Raw genomic sequence first — 22,250 nt, forward strand, 5'->3', positions numbered from 1 at the left:
ACATGAGTTAACAGTCTTCTATAAATAAGAAAAGTGGTTTCAGCTGAAGGAGTTAGAAGTCAGCTGAAGGGAAATGAAGAAATAAAGATAAAAGAGCCAATTGCTCTGAAATTGCAAACTGATATATTAAGATTGAAGCTCAATATTGAATTCTATAAAAAGGACTACCATATTTCCTCTGTAGGTGTGTTTGCTTTATCTTTCACTAACATAATAGGTTATTATTTAAAGATAAACACAGACACAACTAGATTGTATTTGTAGTGTTTAGGTCTTTCTGAGTGCGAGTGCAATTTCTCCCCACTTCGTTGCTCATGATGGGGTAGTATACTATTGAGATTTATTTTTTGGAGAAAGGGCGGACGGCAAATGATGTCATTGCACAGGGCAGCAATTGCCTAGGGCCGACCTGGTTGCAGTTACAGAACAAGAAATGTTTAAATACCGGGCGCTCAGTGCACAAAGAATTGAAATCTGCTTTTAGTTAATACGACCTCTACCTGAAGCTCCTTTCAGTGATTACAAGATTCATGTCTAAATATTGAAAATAACTCGTAATGGAATAATAATAAGAAGAAAGATAACTTTTCCATGTAATTAAACAGGACATACAATCTTTATCTCTCTGTCTAACAACTTTGGTAACCATACTTGAATTCCTTGTGCTCTGAACGCCCCATAGTCTATCCTTGGAGAATTTCTAAAGTATGTGGTGGGATATCATTTTGAAACTTGTGACGTTATATGTTTGCTTTACAAAATTAAATTTCGACATATGTTGGCAACATGCTCTTTGAGTACATATATAAAATAGCTGAAAAGAGTGTGAAATATATTGAATTTCAGCTCAAAATTGTGTGCCTTTTAAAGCACTTGCGATATCAAGTGCTGAGAATTGACCTTTGTTCTCCGGTTTTTTCCTTCTTATATGCCTATTACTGGGACCACCCAAGCACAATAGTTTCACTATTTTGCCTATAACCTAACAACGCAAAGAATTTTGTGAAGAGAAAATTATATTAATATTTTTTGTCAATATTCGGGACAAGACCGAAACTTTCGAGACTGGGCTCGATCTCGTCTCGAATCACAAGCGCCTGTCTCGATCTCAATCTCGTCTCCAGCAATTCTTGATCTTTTCTCGATGTAGAAACACTCGTCTTCATCTTGGTCTTGTCTCGACATTTCGAGACAATATCGAGATAAGTCTCTGTCTTGATGTCGTCCCTAGTATTGACTGGTTTTCTTTTCTAAAATATTTTTCTTTCATATTCAATTAGAAACATTCTCCATTTTCTGTAAGTTTCATATAAGTTTAATAAACACGACGGGAGAACTGCATTTGTAGGGGGCATGAGGTCGTTTGGGGCTGAGCCTCCATTTGCCACGTGGATACACTTCTGTTCTTAACTCTCAGAACGCCTCCTGTTATTTTCTCTAGAATCCAACCCAGCCGTCGCGAACATGCATACATACAATAAAAAATTTCTTATACATCAGAAAAATAGAATGTAGAATCGGCTTAAAATTAATGTGTATTGACTCCACACGAAACCAATACGAGTTAATGTAAACAACGTTTCATTTTTGTTTACAACTTTAATCCAATTTATCTTCTTTATTAAAAAATATACAATTGACTCTCGGAGGTTTTCTCATTGTGCATGTACATAAATCGTACTTAGTCACGACTTCAACGTCGGACTAATCATTGACTAATACCGGTATTTTGTGTAATTTTAGTTTTCTTCCTCTTCTTACCACCTTTTCCACCTCTTTCGCAGAGATTCGTATTCAGGTAAATGTTTTAATTTTTCCACGCGACGTCTGTGATTAAGTATCGCACGATACTGTGGATCAGATGCTATTATGAGATCTTGAAGTTCCTTGGCCGAAAGAGGACGGTGTGTTGTAAGGTGCCCGAAATTTCGTCTTGTGGCATTTGTCCTATAGTAAAATTTCTTTCCAGTATCAGGGTCGTAGAAAAACCATGATCCTAGCTTCTTATCCTTATGAAGAATTATTTTCCATTTCTTGTCACGCTTCTGATGAGTTGAGGAGACTTTGTTATGTTCGTGAGATTTTCTCTTTATAACGTTAGGTCTATATGCCACTTTAGCTGGTGCGTTTCTCTTGTAAACCTTTGTTTGACGAACATCATGTAAAAATTTGGTACTAAATACGTTGGGACGAATAAATGGGAAATATTTATCTAGGCTTTGTTTCCTATTAACTGATGCTTTATTGGAAAGATCAGGTGATGTAGAGACCAAAAGTTCATTTACATTCCTTTCTTTACGGGTAACAGCAGTGTTGACAGCGTTGTTGAGGCATACCCATGACTGGACTCTACATAATGTCGGTTTGCTAACTCTTCCCACTTCTTCACTCACAAGGACAGTATTGGCCATGGTATCACACTGAAATAATAATAGTAATACTAATAATACTGATAGTAATAGTAAGAACAAGAATAATTTTACTTACTTGTTAAAAAGCTATTCTGGAACAAATTTTGTAATGTATACACTCCAAAAGTGCATTTCCACCTGCAATGTTCTATTTCCTGCAATAGTAGGCAACCGAAAAATACGGTCGTTGGGGTGGTTGACAATTAGAAAGGCGTTGGACCAAACTTAAATTTTGTTACAAATATAGCGGAGTGGCAAACTTCTCATAAGAGAATAAAATAAATGATTAAGAATGACGATTTTATTATCGTGAAGGCAATGGGTGACGTAAAAAGTTACAAAATGATCTTACTTAAGCAGTTTAAATGAGACGAATGGTAAGAAATATACATCAAAAGAAAGCAGTTTTTCACCTTTTTCCAGAAAAGCTCGTAAAAAAGAAAAAGGTTACATACTGTAAAGGTTACATACTGTAAAGAAAAAGGTTACAACGTGTGGTCCTAAAGAAATTGTCATTAGAAGACATTATTGTAAAAATTAAGTTTTATTCCTTCATCCATCGCAAGTCTTTGGAGCCCCCCGAATATCGATATGAAAAATTTAAGATGTTGATATATCGATGTCGTTATATTCGCGATATCGAATGTTGATGTATGTCAATATCAATATCGACGATATCGATATATCGACATATCACACAGGCCTAGATCCAAGAAATGATAAAATAATAATAATACGAATATATAGATGTTTCAAACATTCATTAAATCACTTTCAACATGAATAGAAAACTTGGTGGTCAAATAAAATACTCAACTTCCAGTAGAACTGTAGATCTCCGAGACACATATAGGATAATGTCAAACGTTTAACACGTGCTTTGTTTCCGCGTTGTAAAGTTCCAAATTTGGTAGTGTTCATTGGACGTATTGATCCGAAATACTTTCTAATAAACTCAGTAGGTAGCGTAGGCCATACTTTCTATTCCAGACTAGTAACGCAAACTTAACAAAAAGAAGGAAAGAAAAAGAAAAGAAACAAAAAAGAAAGAAATAGAAAATGAATAAGTGCTCCTTTACTGCTAAATTTCTATCAGAAACACTCTGTATTAAAAGTCCAAACTGTACCACAATAAACCGTTACAAATGTTCAAAAGGAAAATTGAATGTTTCTTATAGATGTAGCAGATCTTGCATGTTTCAAATTTCAAATGTGAGTAAAACTCATTGAATTATAGAATGGAAACAAATTTTGTGTCAAACTAATAGAAATAAAATCTTGTTTTGAAACAACCAAAGAGGAGGACATTTTCCTGCTATCGTTGAAGATTTATCTGTTCCGAACATCCAGTGTCGAATAACATCTATTGCGGATATAAAGTTGTAATTCGCACAGTTGCAGCCATTATTTTATGCGAAAGAAATTGTATTTTGTGCAGGGAATCAAACCGAGATTTTCCACGTGGAAGTCTTGCATGATAAGCACTACTCCAGCGATTCCTCTACGCAAAGTTTGCTTAAGAATTGGTGTGGGGTTTCTTTCTGAGAACGATAACGAACGAAAGTGCTGCAGATCAATGAAATGTTTCGAATGTCCAGATAATTTACTTGCCCTTCCTCAACAAACATTTGTAAATCGTCTCTATTATCATACAGGTGTTTGCTTCCACATTCTTAAGGATTGCGGTTCTAGTATGGGAAATCGATTCTTCGCGATCACTTTGTTAAAAAACAAAAAAACTTGGGCGTGAACAGGATTTGAACCTAGACTAGATAACTGTATTGCTTATAGTTCCCTTAAGTTAACACTATAGTTGAAACTAAACCGCAAATATTACTAACTTCAGTTTTGGAACGAATTGACTTCTTCTTGTAAGGTTATTTACACCAAAATTCACAACGATATTCATTTATTCCACGAACTGCAGACAAATTAGTGACATTAATAAGGAAAATAGCATACAATCCAGGAAAAATTACAGAAATAATAACATATCATAATTTAGCCGTGCAAGGTCAAAAGTTGGTGAATAATAATAATAATAATAGTAATAATAATAATAATAATAATAATAATATAGAAGAAAAATTCCGTATTAGGACAGATTTCATTGAAATCTGTAAAATCGACCCTAACATTAGGCAAAAGTTACAATATAGTCGGAATTGAAGAGAACTGTCCGGACCAACATAACATACCCCTGCGTACGTTCCTACAACAAGCTAACTGTTAAACGAAAGACTTCCAGGCATTTCATGTAGAAAGTTGGGCTACTGAACTCACAAGAGCCGTAAGAAAAATTGATTTTAAGTTTTACGTTCAATGGTTATGACGGCTAAGCTAAAGGAGACGTCGATGATGAGAATGAAAGAAATAGTGGAATAAAAAGTGGGAGGAAATACAACCCCGAGGAAACCTACACACATGGCGTTTGTTCAGCACAATGCCCACTAGGCGGGAGCTGGATAGAACACTCTGAACTATTAAATTCACAAACATCAGTAATAATAAATACTACTAATAATTATTATAATGGTACTAAATTTTTAGTTTCCCTAAAATTGGGTAATACTTACAGAAAAGTTGGGATTTCGCGGAGGGAGGTCGGTACCTACAAGATACATCTCTGGAACTAGCCAAATTTTAAACCAAAGCGTCCACTAAACTTTCGTGTAGAAAGTATTCTACTGTGCGTTTTAAGGAAAATAACTGTAATAAAAATAACTGAGTATTACTGAACAGTAAGGCATATAATAAAATAATTTTTAGGATATGCAAAGTTAATTATAAAAGCTTTGCTACAAAAATACCTACAGAGACCATAACTCAGCGAGCTCTGAAATAAGAAGTAATAAAATAGAGTGTAACATTCAGTCTACAGAGCAATTATTGCTTAAAAAATGGACATACACCATTTCGAGAATCGACATAAGACTAGAAATGTTTACGATACGTCTCGATTTCCATCTCCAAAGTGAGACGATAATTTGAGTTAGCGTATTTGCGTCTCGAATGTAAAATGTTAATTCTAGTCTCGATTTTGTTTTAGAAAAGAGATGAGAAATTCTTCTTCTTCCTGGCAACGTTAAACAAAACCAAAATATTCTACCCAAAAGTCACGTTTCTGCTTATAATGGTATGACCTGAGCGATAATGAGCTTTTAAATTTTAATCTTCTACGATATTATTATTATTATTATTTGTTTATTATTGTTATTAGTATTATTCCTGAAGATTTGATAGTTCAAGTATTGAAACATCCGAGTATTCAAATATCTGAAGATAATTAAACATGTGTCATCGCCGTTCAATCACCACAAAAAACCCTAAGGGATAAAAAACTTCCTGATGTGGATCCGATCCGAGAACCTCGAGATTACTGGCAAGGTGCCTAGACCACTTTTTTAGAATGAAGATCAACCGATTATACCTCAGTTTCCTGAGCTCCCGAGTCTCTTCGTATACAAGTTTTTTTTAAACCTTTGCCAAATTCGAATGGCACACAAACACACACAAATATCGAGGACAGTTAAAATTCCAAAGGCTCTCCCACCGGGAATCGAAAACGGGACCCGCTACCTCAAAGACCACCGAACCACGACCACTATACGCTAAACGATTCGTCTTTACTGTGTTTACGTTTGGTTTCATTGCCTGTTTTCAAAGTTATACGTTAGTTTTCTTGGTTTCAAAATGTCTTTCGTATTTCTTTTGTGATATCTAGACGTCAATAATCTTCGGTATAGTTTATATTAATAACTTGAGTTGTTCATAAAGCTTTGATTCACAGTTTAGTTCTTTCTCCACACCAAACTACATATATAACATACAGGGTGCGGCACGTAAAACCGGCCCGTCGTAATATTCTGGTATATTGTGTTTTTGGCAACACTTAAATAGTTTACCTTCCTACCAAGAGATGGCGTGTCGAGGTCGGGTCGACTTACGTGACCTGCAGCAGTCACGTGCAGCCGCAGCCAGTGAAACTTGTCGAAACCAGTTGAGAAAAAGGCCTCGTTGTGTTAAGCCGGGTGAGTGTCAGTGTGTAATAATGCCATATTCGATACCCGAGCGTGTTGCCATTGTTGAAGGGTTCATTCTCACTGGATCTTTTGTGAAAACAAAGAATTTGTTTCGGGAGAAATTTCCAGGACGTTCTGTGCCAGCAAAAAGCACCATTCAGGACTTGATTGAAAAATGGCGGCGTACAGGATCGGTTCAAAATGCTCCCAGGAAGAGACGACCATCGGTGTGCACAATTGAATTAAAGATGCAGGTGGAGGAGATAATGACAAGAAGTCCTCGAAAGTCAACCAGGAGATTGAGTCAACAGGTTCATGCGAGTGAGAGAAGTTGCAGAAGCGTTTTAAGGGGACTGAAATTAAAACCGTACCGGATAAGTGCTGTGCAATACACCAGAGAGTACAATCGGCAAAGGCTTGTTGCCTCCTCGGTCACCAGACTTGTCCACGTGTGACTTTTACTTATGGGGACTGTTAAAGGGAAGAGTATATGAAACAAATCCACACACAATTGAAGAACTCAAGACCAGGATCCAGGATGTCACCAATAGCATTACAACACAAGAACTGACAAGGGTATATATGAATCTCCTCAATCGTGCTCACATGTGTGTTGAAGTGGGCGGAGGACACTTTCAGCACCTGCTGTGAAGGCTGCTGTGAAGGTGAGTAGTCATATTCAATACATTACATTTCATTTATGTGTTGTAGTTAATCATATTCAATACATTACATTTCATTTCATTCACTTTACGGGCCGGTTTTACGTACCGCATCCTGTACTTAATTCTCATACTCTGCATTCGGTTCCTAAACAGTCGCAATTACCTGGTCTAGGACTTAATGTCCAGCACGATACATTTTGGTGTAAATAACCTTACAAGAAGCCAATTCGTTCCAAAACCGAAGTTAGTAATACTTGGGATTTTGATTCATGTGGTATGATAGTGTAGGGTTAACGTAACGGACTTACAAGCAGTACAGTTATCTAGCCTAGGTTCAAATCCTGTTCACGCCCAATTTTGTTTGTTATATTAACAAAGTGGTCGTGAAGAATCGATTTCTCATACTAAACCAGCAATCCCTAAGAATGTGGAAGCAAATACCGGTATGATGATAGAGACGATTTACGAATGTTGGTTGAGAAAGGGCAAGGAAATTACCAAGACATTCGTAACACTTCATTGATCTGCAGCACTTTTTATGTTATCGTTCTCAAATAGAAACCCCACACCATTTGTTAAGCAAAGTTTGCGTAGAGCAAGCAATAGAGTGGTACTTGTCATGCAAGACTTCCACGTGGAAAATCTTGGTTCGATTCCCTGCATAAAATCTCGTTTTTTTCGCGTAAAGTAATGGCTGCGAATTACAACGTTATATCCGCAATAGATGTTATTCGACACTGGATGTTCGGAACAGATAAATCTTCAAAGATGACAAGAAAATGTGTAATGTGCCATTACAGTTAAGGTAGTATATTTTTTGGGTCCAGTACTTTTGAACGTACTGTGTATTGTTAATTTTTACCATATATTTTTCGGTTTACATATTAAATCCATTTATTATTTATTTAAACCAAAATTAAGACAGGCGCTTCAGAATAACCTAAAAAATTATATTTCGGGGAATAATTTTTATAGTATATATTCTTTCATCGTAAATTTCTGTATGTGGGCACCTAAAAACGGACGATTATTGAAATTATACATTTTTATTGCAATATGAATCATAGGTCAGTAATTGAGCATACTTTTCAGTATGTGTCCACCAATGTAATATTTGGTAGAATAATTTAGACCCCTTTCGTCCCTCTGAGATGCCCATATCGTGCAAAAATCAGGTTTAATCCAGTTTTTACAATTTATATTCGCTTTATACTTTCTGCCGCGAAATTTCCTTTGCTCTGATTGAGAACTATATTTCCGCTTTAGTATTCTGGCGTGCTTTCACTTTTGTTCGACATAGCTTCGATATGTCCCTTCGGGGGCATCAAAAATAATCTTATAATCGAAAACATGGTTTAATTTGATAGAAGGGTCATCTGGCTCTGATTATATCCCTTCTTGTTTTACAGTATCAGAGCCGATCCTTGATGTTGTAATGTCAGTGATTTGTTCGGTTCATACATGTAGTCAATTTGTGTGGTAATATGTATTAGTATATGTAGTTTTAGCTTATATGTGATGTATCGTGTATGGTTTGGGTACAAAACCTCGCGGCCAGAACCTCGCGGCCCAAAATATCGCCGGGCCGAAACCTCGCCTGGCCAAAACCTCGCCGCCCAAAACCTCGCGGGACAAAATCTCGCCTGGGCAAAACCCCGCCTGTCCAAAACGTCGCGGGCCAAAATCTCGCGGGGCCGAAACCTCGCCTGGCCAAAACCTCGCGGACCAAAATCTCGCCATACCCAAAATCTCGCCTGACCAAAATGTAAATGTTCCAACAGATGATAAGGATGACGGTATAAAAGACGCTGTTTCAGAAGAAGTATCACGGGTATTTGACCAAGTATCGCGATACCATATGAAAATTCTATTTCTGTATTAGAGGATTTCAATGTGAAGGTAGGGCGACAGGATGTTTTTAAACTGGTTATAGGGAAAGAAAATCTGCATAAGGAAAGTAATGACAACTAACGGGGTTAGTTTCGTGAACTTTGGAACATCCAAAAACTTAAAATTTAAACAAAAACATAATAATATTTATGAAAGTATGAAATAATATATGAGTTTTTACGACGTCCCTTGATTATGTCCTGTAGGTTAAAGGAGACGTAGATGACCAGGATGAAGGAAATAATGGAATAAAGAAAGTGGGAGGAAACGGAAATAACCCGAGAAAGCCCACGCACACTGTGTTTTGTATCATATTATTATTATTATTATTATTATTATTATTTGTAATGTGGAATTGCATATTAAGTAATTCATTGGCTCAATTTTAAAGAAAAGTTTCATTCGTGACGAGGTTTTGGCCCGGCGAGATTTTGGCAACGCGAGGTTTTGGGCGGCGAGGTTTTGGCCCGGCGAGGTTTTGGCCACGCGAGGTTTTGGGCAACGAGGTTTTGGCCACGCGAGGTTTTGGGCGGCGAGGTTTTGGCCACGCGAGGTTTTGGCCTGGCGAGATTTTGTCCCGCGAGGTTTTGGCCGGCGAGATTTTGGGCGGCGAGGTTTCGGCCGCAAGATTTTGTCCGTATACCATCGTGTATATGGGTAATTAAGTATGTTGTTAGTAGGTGTGATGTATGCATGAAAATGTTAGTAATTTATTTAAGGACAGTGTAATGTTGACTCTTAACTATTCATTTCTTTTGGTTCATTCTAATAAGTAAATTTGACCGTAATGCAAATTTATAATGATTCTATACTATTATCCCATAATATACAACGCGTAACTAGCTCTTAATATAGTACAAAGCGTGTTCAGTAGTACAAAGTTTATTTTATAGTACAGCGCCGCCTCACGTCTTATAAACAATTACTCATCTTTAGTGTTCTGTTGCTCCGAGAATTAAGAAATTAGTTAGCATAAAAATCACCCCTTTTTCCTGATTATTGAGAAATATGTCGCAGTTTTGGTCTACATAAGTAGATAAATAAATAAATTGCATTATTAACTAGCTGTTCTGAAAAGCACAATACATTATGTAGTATAGTAATTAAATAGTTAACGAAAACGAAATTCACGTTCGTGCTTAAACAGGATTTAGCATACATGACGTTAGTCCGTCACCAGATTGCAATTTCATTTTTTTTTCCTTTCGTTGCTTTCCGTAATTAACCTCATTGCTTTTTTAGAATATAAACACATTTATCCAAGAGTACAGTCAATAATATTGAATTTTCCTTGCATATACAGATGGTGATCAGAAAAATGGAAACACCTGAACGAAATTGCAACTTACCAGATTAATATGGTGTCGGGCCACCTTTCGCCTTCAGAACAGCCTTGATGCGACGTGGGATGGAGGCATAGAGGTCGTGAATGGTAGCAAGTGGAATTTTACACCATTCCTCGTGCAGGGCATCGGCCAGTTCTGTGAGAGAGGATGGAGGTGGAAATCGTCGCAGGAGTCGTGTTTCCAAGACGGACCACAGATGTTCAATTATGTTGAGATCTGGGGATTGGGCGGGCCAAGAGAGGTGTTGAACTTCATCCCGGTGTTCCTCAAACCACACTGCAACAACGCCAGCTGTGTGAATGGGTGCATTATCATCCTGGAAGATGGCATCATTGTCCGGGAACAACATCCGGACCATAGGATGCAAGTGGTCTCCTAAAATTGCGACATAATCGTTAGCAGTATTTCGTCCGCTAAGTGTGACCACAGGACCCAACGAAAACCATGATATGGCAGCCCACAGCATCACCAAGCCGCCGAACCATGTTTCACAGTTGGGCGAAGACACTGCAAATCATAAGCTTCTTTGGGCGTTCTCCACACATAAACACGGCCCGTGGTTGGGAATAGGGTGAAGGATGACTCAACCGACCATATCACACGTTTCCAGTCCTCAACGGTCCGAGTTGCATGGTCGCGGCGCTATTTGCGGCGTGCGAAAGCGTTATGGTCCCTGATGAGCGGTTTGGCCCGTGCAACACGACCCCGTAAGTTTGTCATGTAATTCGCGGCGGACTGTGATTGTCGAAACAGGGTGAGGGAGGTGTTGATTGAGTTCCTCCGTCACTTGCTCCGCAGTGGCACGACGGTTCTGCGTGACAAAGCGCTTTAATACCCGGCGTGACCTGTCACTCCTGATTTTCTTCCGCCCACTGTTCCGCTTTCCCGATGTGGTTTTCCTGTGTGTTGTGTAGGACGTCATCACCTTAGACACTGTCCCACGCGACACACCTAACACAGTAGCCACTGCCGTCACACTCACTCCACATAACCGCGCACCAACAATTTGCCCTCTTTGAAAATCTGAGGGGTCTCCCATTTTACACTTCCTCCGTCTGCTGCAGCCACTGGACACTGCTGTTCCACTGCGCCTGACGTAGTATGGAGACCGACCTAACACGCCACCACCAGCGGTCCGGCGCTGCGGGCGCCACAACACCACTGCCAACCCATACATCTGACGTGTTACCAACTACAGGTGTTTCCATTTTTCTGATCACCATCTGTATATGATTTTTAAACTGTGAAGTGCGAATATGGTGTGATTTGTATTGAAAGAATCTAGTGTTGGTTCATGCGAGTTTCGACGTATTGATCAGTGCGATAATTCCTGTAGTGGCTTGTAGATTTTAATATATAGGATGAGACTGCTTTGAACAGTCTTGGGCATAATTATAGAATAGGGTGTCCAGAAATGAATCTATGTTTTAAATGTGAATGAAGATAAATGCGTATTGATAATACTAGTAATAATATATGTAATATACTAAGTGTGATTAAATAATAGGACACCTGTAAATACATGAGCCCAGTTGTGTTCTTTGTCACAAGGTATTGATTGTTTATATACAATGATGAAGGTTTCGAGTACTAACCATTACGTTAGAATTTCGTGCGAGGAAGTGTCGTATGAAAATGACTGACCATGTTTTCACTTCGTGGTTTGACATTTAATAGTAACCGTACATATTAACTGCTTATCTGGCCCGACGATGTGAATAGTGTTTACGTAGCAAACGATTCCGGATAGTTTCCAAGTAATCACAAAACAGAATAGCCGTTTCCATAACTGGTACAGCTTAAATATATGTGTTCAGCCTTACATATGCGATTGTACTTTGAGGCTTTGAAACTTTTCCCACGTCACCTTGAATAACATAGTAGATTTATTACAGTAGAGTCCCATTATTCCGTACCAAGGTGTCGATGTCCCCCCAAATATCTTCATATAGTTAGTTCTAAACTATGTAATGTAAATTATTTGACACATCAAGGTTAGCGCCCTTGCGGAATTGGTAGCTCTAGCAAGAATTCTGCAAACAACTTGCTGCTTGAACTCAATCCTTGTATTCGAGAAGTAATTTCAGATCCGTTACCAAGGAAACAATTGTTTCTATGGTAACTATCCAAGTTACGGTCGCCATTCAAAACTGAAACAGGATGTCGCTCATGGGAAAGAGAAGGATCGCAAATGTCCTCCTCATTGGTTGTTTCAAAACAAGATTTTATTTCTATTAGTTTGACAAAATTTGTTTCCATCCTATACTTCAATGACTTATACTCACATTTGAAATTTGAAACATGCAAGATCTGCTACATCTATAAGAAACATTCAATTTTCCTTTTGAACATTTGTAACGGTTTATTGTGGTACAGTTTGGACTTTTAATACAGAGTGTTTCTGATAGAAATTTAGCAGTAAAGGAGCACTCATTCATTTTCTATTTCTTTCTTTTTTGTTTATTTTCTTTTTCTTTCCTTCTTTTTGTTAAGTTTGTGTTACTAGTCTGAAATGGAAAGTATGGCCTACGCTACCTACTGGGTTTATTAGAATGTATTTCGGATCAGTATGTCCAATGAAGACTACCAAATTTGGAACCTTACCACGCGGAAACAAAGCACGTGTTAAACGTTTGACATTATCCTATATGTGTCTCGGAGATCTACAGTTCTACTGGAAGTTGAGTATTTTATTTGACCACCAAGTTTTCTATTCATTTTGAAAGTGACTTAATTAATGTTTGTAACATCTATATATTCGTATTATTATTATTATTATTTTATCATTTCTCGGATCTAGGCCTGTGTGATATGTCGATATATCGATATCGTCGATACTGATATTGACATATATCAAAATTCGATATCGCGAATATAACGACATCGATATATCAACATCTTAAATTTTCCATATCAATATTCGGGGGGCTGCAAAGACTTGCGATGGATGAAGGAATAAAACTTATCTTTTATAATAATGTCTTCTAATGACAATTTCTTTAGGACCACAAGTTGCAATGTAAATAAATCCTCCTGCAAATTTGCAATATTATAAACTGTAACTTAGCCGCCAGAAATTTTCTGTCTCTGAAAAAAGAGAAACAAAAAAGCACCTGTCAAAAGCAAGTGCTTCGAACTTTGATCTAGAATTTATGTTAAAAATTTTTTTTGTTTCTCTCTCTTGGAGATTTTCATCCCTTATGGCCCTTTGGGACCGCTCATTGACAAAAAGTCCATACAAGACCGCTATATCCTGATATGCTCTTAGCCAGAATCAGAGATATTGAAAACAAACTGAGTTTTTGTAATAATAATAATAATAATAATAATAATAATAATAATAATAATAATAATAATAATAATAATAATAATAATAATAATAATAATAATTATTATTATTATTATTATTATTATTATTATTATTATATTATAGCAATTATGTTTGCAACTAGGGTCCCATCTCTTTATCTTGCATGTGAGTGCCTCAAGTCTGCTATGCCACTAGTGTCTTCTGTTCTCTGTTTTATTCCTTTCCGTTTAGTGTTGATGTTTATTTTTGTGCTGTTAGGTTTTTATATTAAGCCTTTACATTATGTAACCTTTTATCTTGTTTCACTAGATTTTTTTTGAAAATTAGAGAAATTGCTTTCCTCTGATATCTATTTCTTAACATTCGTGTTATTTGAAGTGCTTAAGTAAGAACATTTTTTAACTTTTTATCCCATCCATTGCACTCACGATAAAAAATACGTCATTCTTAACAATTATTTTATTCTCTTATTTGCAATTTGCTACACTGCTATATTTCTAAGAAAATTGAGGTTTGGTCTAACACCTTTCTTATTGTCAACCACCACAACGTCCGTGTTTTTAGTGTTGCCTACAATTGTAGGAAAGGGAGAATTGATGGTGGTATTGCACTTTTGGAGTTGGCCATACAATCTTGTTCAAAAAATCTCCACCACCTACCTTGCTTTCGAAGACCATATTCTGACATTTATATTTAGGAAATTGAGGTTTGGTTCGGTTCTAAATAAATATATCAATTTACCAAAGAAAATCGTGATTTGTTTAATTTTTTCCAATTGTTGGTAAGAGTGAAGGCTTTCTTAAACAGAAGCCAGGTTTATTAAACAAGATTGCACTTTTCTAAAAAAAAAAGAAAAAAGAAAAAGAAAAAGAAAAAACAAAAATTCACATAAATTCATCGGAATATATTTTAGCAATATAGGAGAAAGGATCAGAAACTAAGGTTAAAAGGCCAATATTTATTGAGTTTTGTCTGTTATAGAAAAATGATGGGTGTGCGTTAATTTTAATACATTAGTTGGCAATTGTGCAGAGTTTCAGCAACCTGCTACCTACGGCGCTAGTTGTAGGTAAACACAAATGGCGTCGTGTTTGGAAAATTGGTTTCACGAGGAAGTTCGCTCAGTTATTTGATTTATGTGGGCGAAACATATAACCACGGCTGATATTCACCGGGAGCTGATAGAGGCTTACGGAGAGACTGTAATGTCTCGTCAGTATATCGTAGAATAGTGTCGAAAGTTTGCGGCTGGTATAGAACACGTCACCGACGAGGAGCCAATCCAGCGCAGCATCTACAGATTTGAAAACACCTTGTGTGAAGGAGCTGATTCATGAGAACAGTATTATCACGTTACGGCATCTGATAGCAGAAGTGGGAATGTCGTTTGGAAACGTGCACGATATTCTACAGTACAGGAAAGTGACAGCGTGGCTGCAGACGCCAGGACAGGATTTTTACCAGAAGGGAATCTCCAAATCCATCCCACGATGCGACAAGTGCCTCAAATAATATGGAGACTATGCCGAAAAATAGCCTAATGTATGTACTATGTGTTGGCTGTATTGGTTGTATGAAATAATATATACACTTTCCACTGCAGGCTTTGTTATCTTATTTTCTGATAACTTATCGTATAATTGAGTGTCAAATATAAAAAAGCACTGTCGTCATGTCAATGGTAATCTTATATATAAAAACAATGTCAGTTGTAAAAATTACAATTGAAGGGGTGGATTCCAAAAGAGCTTAAGTTATTTTTTTGTCAATTGGTTTTATTAAGTTCCGTTTTAGTATCTCCATATACTGAACTGGGTTTCATGCCAGAATTCCCTAAATCAAATTAATTGTAGGCAAGAAAAAAAAACAGCCTTGTTTTCCAAAATGTCCTTAGTCGACAGTTATTTTCTGACTCATGCCTATAAACACTTATAAAACTCTTGCTATAGATAATTTCACTGTTATCTTACGAAAAACAAGTAATTACAGTTTTCTTTTATGTAGATTACTTTCATTTCACAGAAATAGGATGATGGAAACACACACAAGAAGTCGTCTCCTGAAAAACTTACTTTTTTGTCTTAGGCTCTTTTGGAATTGAGCTCTTCCATTATTAGTAGGCTTTTTAAGAGGCAAATTTCATTGAGTGTTCCTCTAGGTTAAACACAAATTGAAACAAATGAAGTTCATTTCATATTGTACTACGTTGTATTGAATTCATATTCCAACCTATGGGGATTCACCGTTGAAACCGGAAATAGTAGTTCTATAACTTCTCGTTGCAATTGAGAAATGTGGTGATCAGAGATGGAACCTGTTGTTCGGATGTTGAACACACATCTAAAACAGCTTTCTGCTATCTCTTACAAGTATGATTATGTAGGTATCAATGTTGGAACCGGTAGTTGTACTAGATTTAGTAGTTTCGGTTTCAGTGGGAAAATTAGAAAGATCTTAGATGAAATCTATTCTTGGTATCCTGAAGCCATGTTGGAAAACCACTATCGCCTACTATCGCTGTTTTCACTTTATGGAAGCGTGTCACTTTCAAAACTTACAATCGGCTAAATTTGTTATAGTGCTTGACAGGTACTACCTGGGTCCTTAGACCACACACCATTCTAAGTACTTAAAAGTGTTCTACGTCCAATATTAATATATGGCTTTACCGCATGGGTAACCGCCCCACCTAAATTCTATAATGAACTGCTAATCCTTGAACGTCACGCTTTCCGCATATGTTTGCCTAGCCCAACTCAGGATTTACATCGCCTTATTTCAGTAGCTAATAAAGTAACAAAGAGGACAGTGGTCAGAGCTAAAGCGAAGCCTGAGATGAAGTATATTACGAACTTGAAACACCAGATGGAGCAGAGAAGTTATGCATGATTAACAAAACACAGAGAAACGACAAGAAAGGACATTACTGATATTAGGCGTATGAAAGATCACCAGAGATTGGTGCTTACGATAAAGACAGAATCAAAGAGAGATATGAAGCAGTAAGATGCTTAATATAGGAAGCACAGGAAAAATGTTACTGAAATGACAATGTTACGCTAGATGTGAGGGATAATAAGAACATACAGATTGAGGAATGAAAGAGTAAGGGGCACAACTAAGTTTGTAGAAATATCTCAGAGATCCCAGAGAGAAGACTGCAGTGGTATGACCATCTAATGGAAAGAACAAACGACTATACAGTCAGAAGAGTAATGGCAATAAATATGGATGGGAGGATAGATAGAGGGAGACAAAGAAGGAAATGAATGAATGTGGGTAATAATGAATACAGGGAGAAAGGTACAATATTGAAAGCATTCCATAAGAGGGCTTTATAGAGAAGACTCACCAGAAACGTCGAAGTAGTAGTCCCCGACGTATGGCTTAATGGCTCAAAGGTCAAAGGTCAATGACCTTAGCCCGGGGTCAATGACCTAGGGGTACCTAGGACCACCCCCTCTAAAATTTGGCAGGGGTACCATGGCCCACCCCCTAAATTTTGGCAGGGGTACATAGGACCACCCCCCTTAAATTTTGGAAATTGCCAAATCTAAAAATTTGGTATGGTAGCCTAGGACCACAGTATGTACCTCTATCAGTATTGGGTGTCTATGTCGTTCCCTTTCATGGGTAAAAAATTGCCAAAAATTCAAATTTCGGGGGTTTTTGACCTAATTTATCCCCTTTGATGAGGTATTATTACCCTATATAGTTAAATTGGCGTATACAGGGGTCCATTACCTTTCATAAGACATGGGTATATTAATGCACCCCTTGAAAAATTTGGGAGGGGTACCTTGGCCCACCACTTAAATTTTGGAAATTGCCCAATTTAAACATTGGGTATTATAGTACAGGACCCTAATATGTATTATGATAAATTTGGGTGGTCCACCTCGTTTCCTTTTAGGGGTACACAATTGCCAAAATATAAACGTAAGCAATACGTTATACCACGTGTTTGGTTTTTGGTCGATTTTATCCCCTTTGATGAGGTGTTATTACCCTATATGGTTATATGAGCGTATACAGGAGTCCATTACCTTTCATAAGACATGGGTATATTAATGCACCCCTTTAAAAATTTGGGAGGGGTACCTTGGCCCACCCCTTCATTTTTAGAAATTGCCCAATTTAAACATTTGGTATTATAGTATAGGACGCTAATATGGATCACTATAAATTTGGGTGGTCCACCTCGTTCCCTTTTAGGGGTACAAAATTGCCAAATTTTAGTACAACCACGTGTTTGGTTTTTAACCTAATTTATCTCCTTGGATGAGGTCCTATTACCTTATATGGTCATGTATAGGTGTTCATTCCCTATCATAAGACATAGGTACATTGGTGCACCCCTTTAAATTTTTAGGATGGGGTACCCTTTCTCACCCCCTTCAATTTCAGAAATTCTCCAATTTAAGCATTTGGTATTATAGTACAGGACCTCATTATGTATCATGATAAATTTGGATGGTGATCTCGTTCCCTTTCATGGGTACGAAATTGCCAAATTTAGGTACAACCACGTGTTTGGTTTTTGATTTAATTTATTCCCTTGGATGAGGTCCTATTACCTTATATGGTTATATGGTCATGTATAGGGGTCCATTTCCTATCATAAGACATAGGTACATTTTTGCACGCCTTTAAATTTTTGGGAGAGGTACCTTCGCCCACCCCTTTAATTTTGGAAATTGTTCAATTTAAACATTTGGTATTACAGTATAGGACCCTAATATGGATCACTATAAATTTGGGTGGTCCACCTCGTTCCCTTTTTTAGGGGTACAAAATTGCCAAAATATAAACGTAAGCAATACGTTGTACCACGTGTTTGGTTTTTGACCTAATTTATCTCCTTGGATCAGGTCCTATTACCTTATATGGTTATATTGTAATGTATAGGTGTTCATTTCCTATCATAAGACATAGGTACATTGGTGCATCCCTTTCAATTTTAGGAGAGGTACGTACCTTGGCCCGCCCCTTAAATTTTGGAATTTTTTTGATTTAAGCATTCGGTATTATAGTACAGGACCTTAATATGTATCATGATAAATTTGGATGGTCCACATCGTCCACTTTCATGGGTACGAAATTGCCAAAATATAAACGTAAGCAATACGTTGTACCACGTGTTTGACATTTTGACCCAATTTATCTCTTGGATGAGGTCCTATTACCTTATATGTTTATATGGTTATGTATAGGATCTATTCCCTATCATAAGACATAGGTACATTTGTGCACCCCTTTAAAATTTGTTAGGGGTACCTTGGCCCATCCCTTAAATTTTAGAAATTGCTCATTTTATATATTTGGTATTATAGTACTGGACCCTAACATGTATTATGATAAATTTGGGTGGTTTATCTCGTTTCTCTTTCATGGGTACATGTTATATGGGTATGTACAGAGGTTTAATACCTTTATATGTTTATGTTCCCTTTTAAATTTGGGGAATTATCAAATAACAAAATTCGGTAAACCTTTTTCTAGGACCCATTGTAGATGTTGGTGTTCCTCTTATGGCCAAATATTCAAAATTTAAAGGTTATTGACCGGCTTTATTATTGAATAAGTACAGGATTTATTACTTTTTTCATAACACACAGGTGTATTTGTGTACCAATCTTAAATTTTGGGAGGGGTACATTTCTTATTGTCATATCAATAATTGGTAATGGTTCTTAAAATAGGATAGTATCTCATTCATTGGGTAAATCATTGTGATCACGTAATCAGTTATTGACCTATGATGGAATTAGGAGTCCAGGACATTGGAACATTGAAACTTTGTAGGATAATTTGAGAATTGCGTCATTGGTTTTGATTATTCCCGCCAAATATAAACGTAAGCAAGACGTTGTACCACGTGATTGACCTTGATGAGTAAACATTTGACGGACATTATTGACATTATTGAGCATATAATGATATGATTAACTCTAAGACTTAGGTATATCAAGAGAAGTATTCTTTAAATTTGGGAATGGTGATAAACAGAATTTTAACATAAGGTGCGAAATTTGAAACAATACATTGAACTTTAGTCACAGCTCATAGTCTAAGATCATTGGTGGTGATTGATTTGAAATCTGATAGCTAACCTTATTGAATCTTATGACTCATAGACGAAAGGCAATACATGCTACAACACTGGCAAAGTTATTGTTAATGCAATTTGATTGGTTGATCACTATCTTTCCTGCAATCTGATTGGTTGATCACTATCTTTCGTGCAATCTGATTGGTTGATGATTTTCAAATCTTTGCTGTATTCAGTTTTAAGTTTTGTTTAACATTTAAAAATCTTGGTTTCGTTCAACATTTTGCACTCACTGATAAATATGATCAAAACCGTTTATTTGTTAATCGAATAGTTAAAAACCGGATAAAGTTTGACGGTGCACTCACTGATAAATATGATCAAAACCGTTTATTTGTTAATCGAATAGTTAAAAACCGGATAAAGTTTGACAAAATTTTTTTTTGCTTGAAATTTTTTGTTTGAAAATTTTTCGTTTCCAAATTTTTTTGTTTCAAAATTTTGTTTGAGATTTTTTCGTTTGAAATTTTTGTTTGAAATTTTTTCGTTTGAAATTTTTTGTTTGAAAATTTTTGTTCGAAAATTTTGTTTAAAATTTTTTGTTTAAAATTTTTCGTTTCCAAATTTTTTGTTTGAAATTTTTTGTTTCAAAATTTTGTTTGAAATTTTTTTCGCTTCAAAATTTTGTTTGAATTTTTTTCGTTTGAAATTTTTTGTTTTGAAATTTTTGTTTCAAAATTTTGTTTGAAATTTTTTTTGTTTCAAAATTTTTTGTTTGAAAATTTTTTGTTTTGAAATTTTTTGTTTGAATTTTTTTCGTTTGAAAATTTTTGTTTGAAAATTTTTGTTCTCGAAATTTTTGTTTCAAAGTTTGTTTCGACATTTTTAAAAGTTTGTGCACTCATTAGTAAAGAACCGGAACTGTTTAAAACAAAAACCTCTGGTAACATTGTGGTGCAATAGTACACGTCAGAACATGGGGTTGTACTTGAAATGAAAAAACACAATTCATTGAAATGGATCATTTTATTACACTCCACATACATCCATACCAGATAAAGGATTTGGATATTGTCGATACAATGTATTTTGAACTTCTTCCACTAGTTTGTCTTTAGCGTATAATTTTAATTCCAGTTGAAGTCTTTTAAGGTCTATTGCGATATCAATTGGTGGAAACTCAATGTTCATTTGATCACAAATAAACTGTTTATCAATAGAGGTATGCACCCACGAACGATGTTGACAACCATCACAATATCTAGATACATGTTGTACAATATGCATAAATAGTACTTTTTCAGGAATATACTAGTTTTGTTGCACACTTCCACTGCATGTTTCGCACACTGAAATACGCTGATGAATTTGTTCCATTCTGTTTGTGTTAGATACACCATGTTGCGAGGGACATGAAATGTACTCTTTTTACGTAACAGCACCATCTTCTCTTCGAGGACTGTACGCAGCACCACTTCATGATTTGAGCCTAATGATTTGACTATGGTCACATTTAGCTCATCGTTCATTTGGTCGATTCGTGCCATTCTTCACAGGTCAGTTGTACACCAAATTGTTCTGCTTTGCCCAATCGAATCACTGGTTCAAATGTTCTAGCACTGATACCAATCATCACATGTTTTGTTTGTTGGATAATAGCTTGCGAAGATGAATTCTTTATCGTTAGAAGTACACATCTTTCCTCCTGAAACGCACTTGCTCAAATGATTTCGTGGGATGACACTGTATTTGCTGGTTTATAGTTATTGCTGACGTCATTGGAAAGAAATGTGCTGACATTTGAATTCATGATTTCATCACAGTTGCTGACGTCATGCCGACCAACCATATTCATACAACTACAGCTGACGTCATTGGAAAGAAATGTGCTGATTCATGATTTCATCACAATGGCTGACGAATCCGGCTGTGTACTAAATTCAAGTTGATGACTTCGACCCAAGAATCCTTTGTAACATAAAGATACAGATCCAGTATTTAAGAAACGCAGCAGTTCTTCTTGTTTTGATGCTTCCATGGGTAAATATCTTGCTGGTAAAATTATATTCTTATCATTTTCAACCTTCACTACGATTCTTAATCCAAACTTTGTAGTGATCATTTGGCTAGCTAAGATTCTATAAGGTACATTCTGTTGTAAATCAGTAATCTTGGTAAATGATTTCATCACATCACGTGTGTTTAGAAACTGCAGACAAGTAGCCATGATGACGTTATCATGAATACTAACTCGAACGATGATGCAAAACTGATGACGTTGCATTATCATGTTCTGACGTGTACTATTGCACCACAACGTTGCCAGATGTTTTTGTTCTAAACAGTTCCGGCTAGTGCATACCTGTATTGATAAACAGTTTATTTGTGATCAAATGGACATTGAGTTTCCACCAATTGATATCGCAATAGACCTTAAAAGACTTCAACTGGAATTAAAATTATACGCTAAAGACAAACTAGTGGAAGAAGTTCAAAATACATTGTATCGACAATATCCAAATCCTTTATCTGGTATGGATGTATGTGGAGTGTA

At 36.5% G+C, this 22,250-nt stretch overlaps 1 protein-coding gene across 2 annotated transcripts in view; it reads right to left on the reverse strand.

Annotated features, from left to right (window-relative positions):
* Window positions 1-1,590: 1,590 nt before the first annotated feature.
* Window positions 1,591-22,250, reverse strand: part of LOC145687638 (uncharacterized) — a 270,371-nt gene continuing 249,711 nt past the window's right edge. For both annotated transcript variants that reach the window (XM_081761102.1, XM_081761103.1), the window contains exon 3: window positions 1,591-2,420. In XM_081761102.1, the coding sequence (XP_081617228.1) occupies window positions 1,758-2,420 (663 nt within the window). In that variant the 3' untranslated portion in view covers window positions 1,591-1,757. The remainder of the gene's footprint in view (window positions 2,421-22,250) is intronic.

This window comes from Thermobia domestica, chromosome 6 (assembly GCF_964235325.1).
Source record: "Thermobia domestica chromosome 6, izTheDome1.hap1.1, whole genome shotgun sequence".
Classification (NCBI taxonomy): Eukaryota; Metazoa; Arthropoda; class Insecta; order Zygentoma; family Lepismatidae; genus Thermobia; species Thermobia domestica.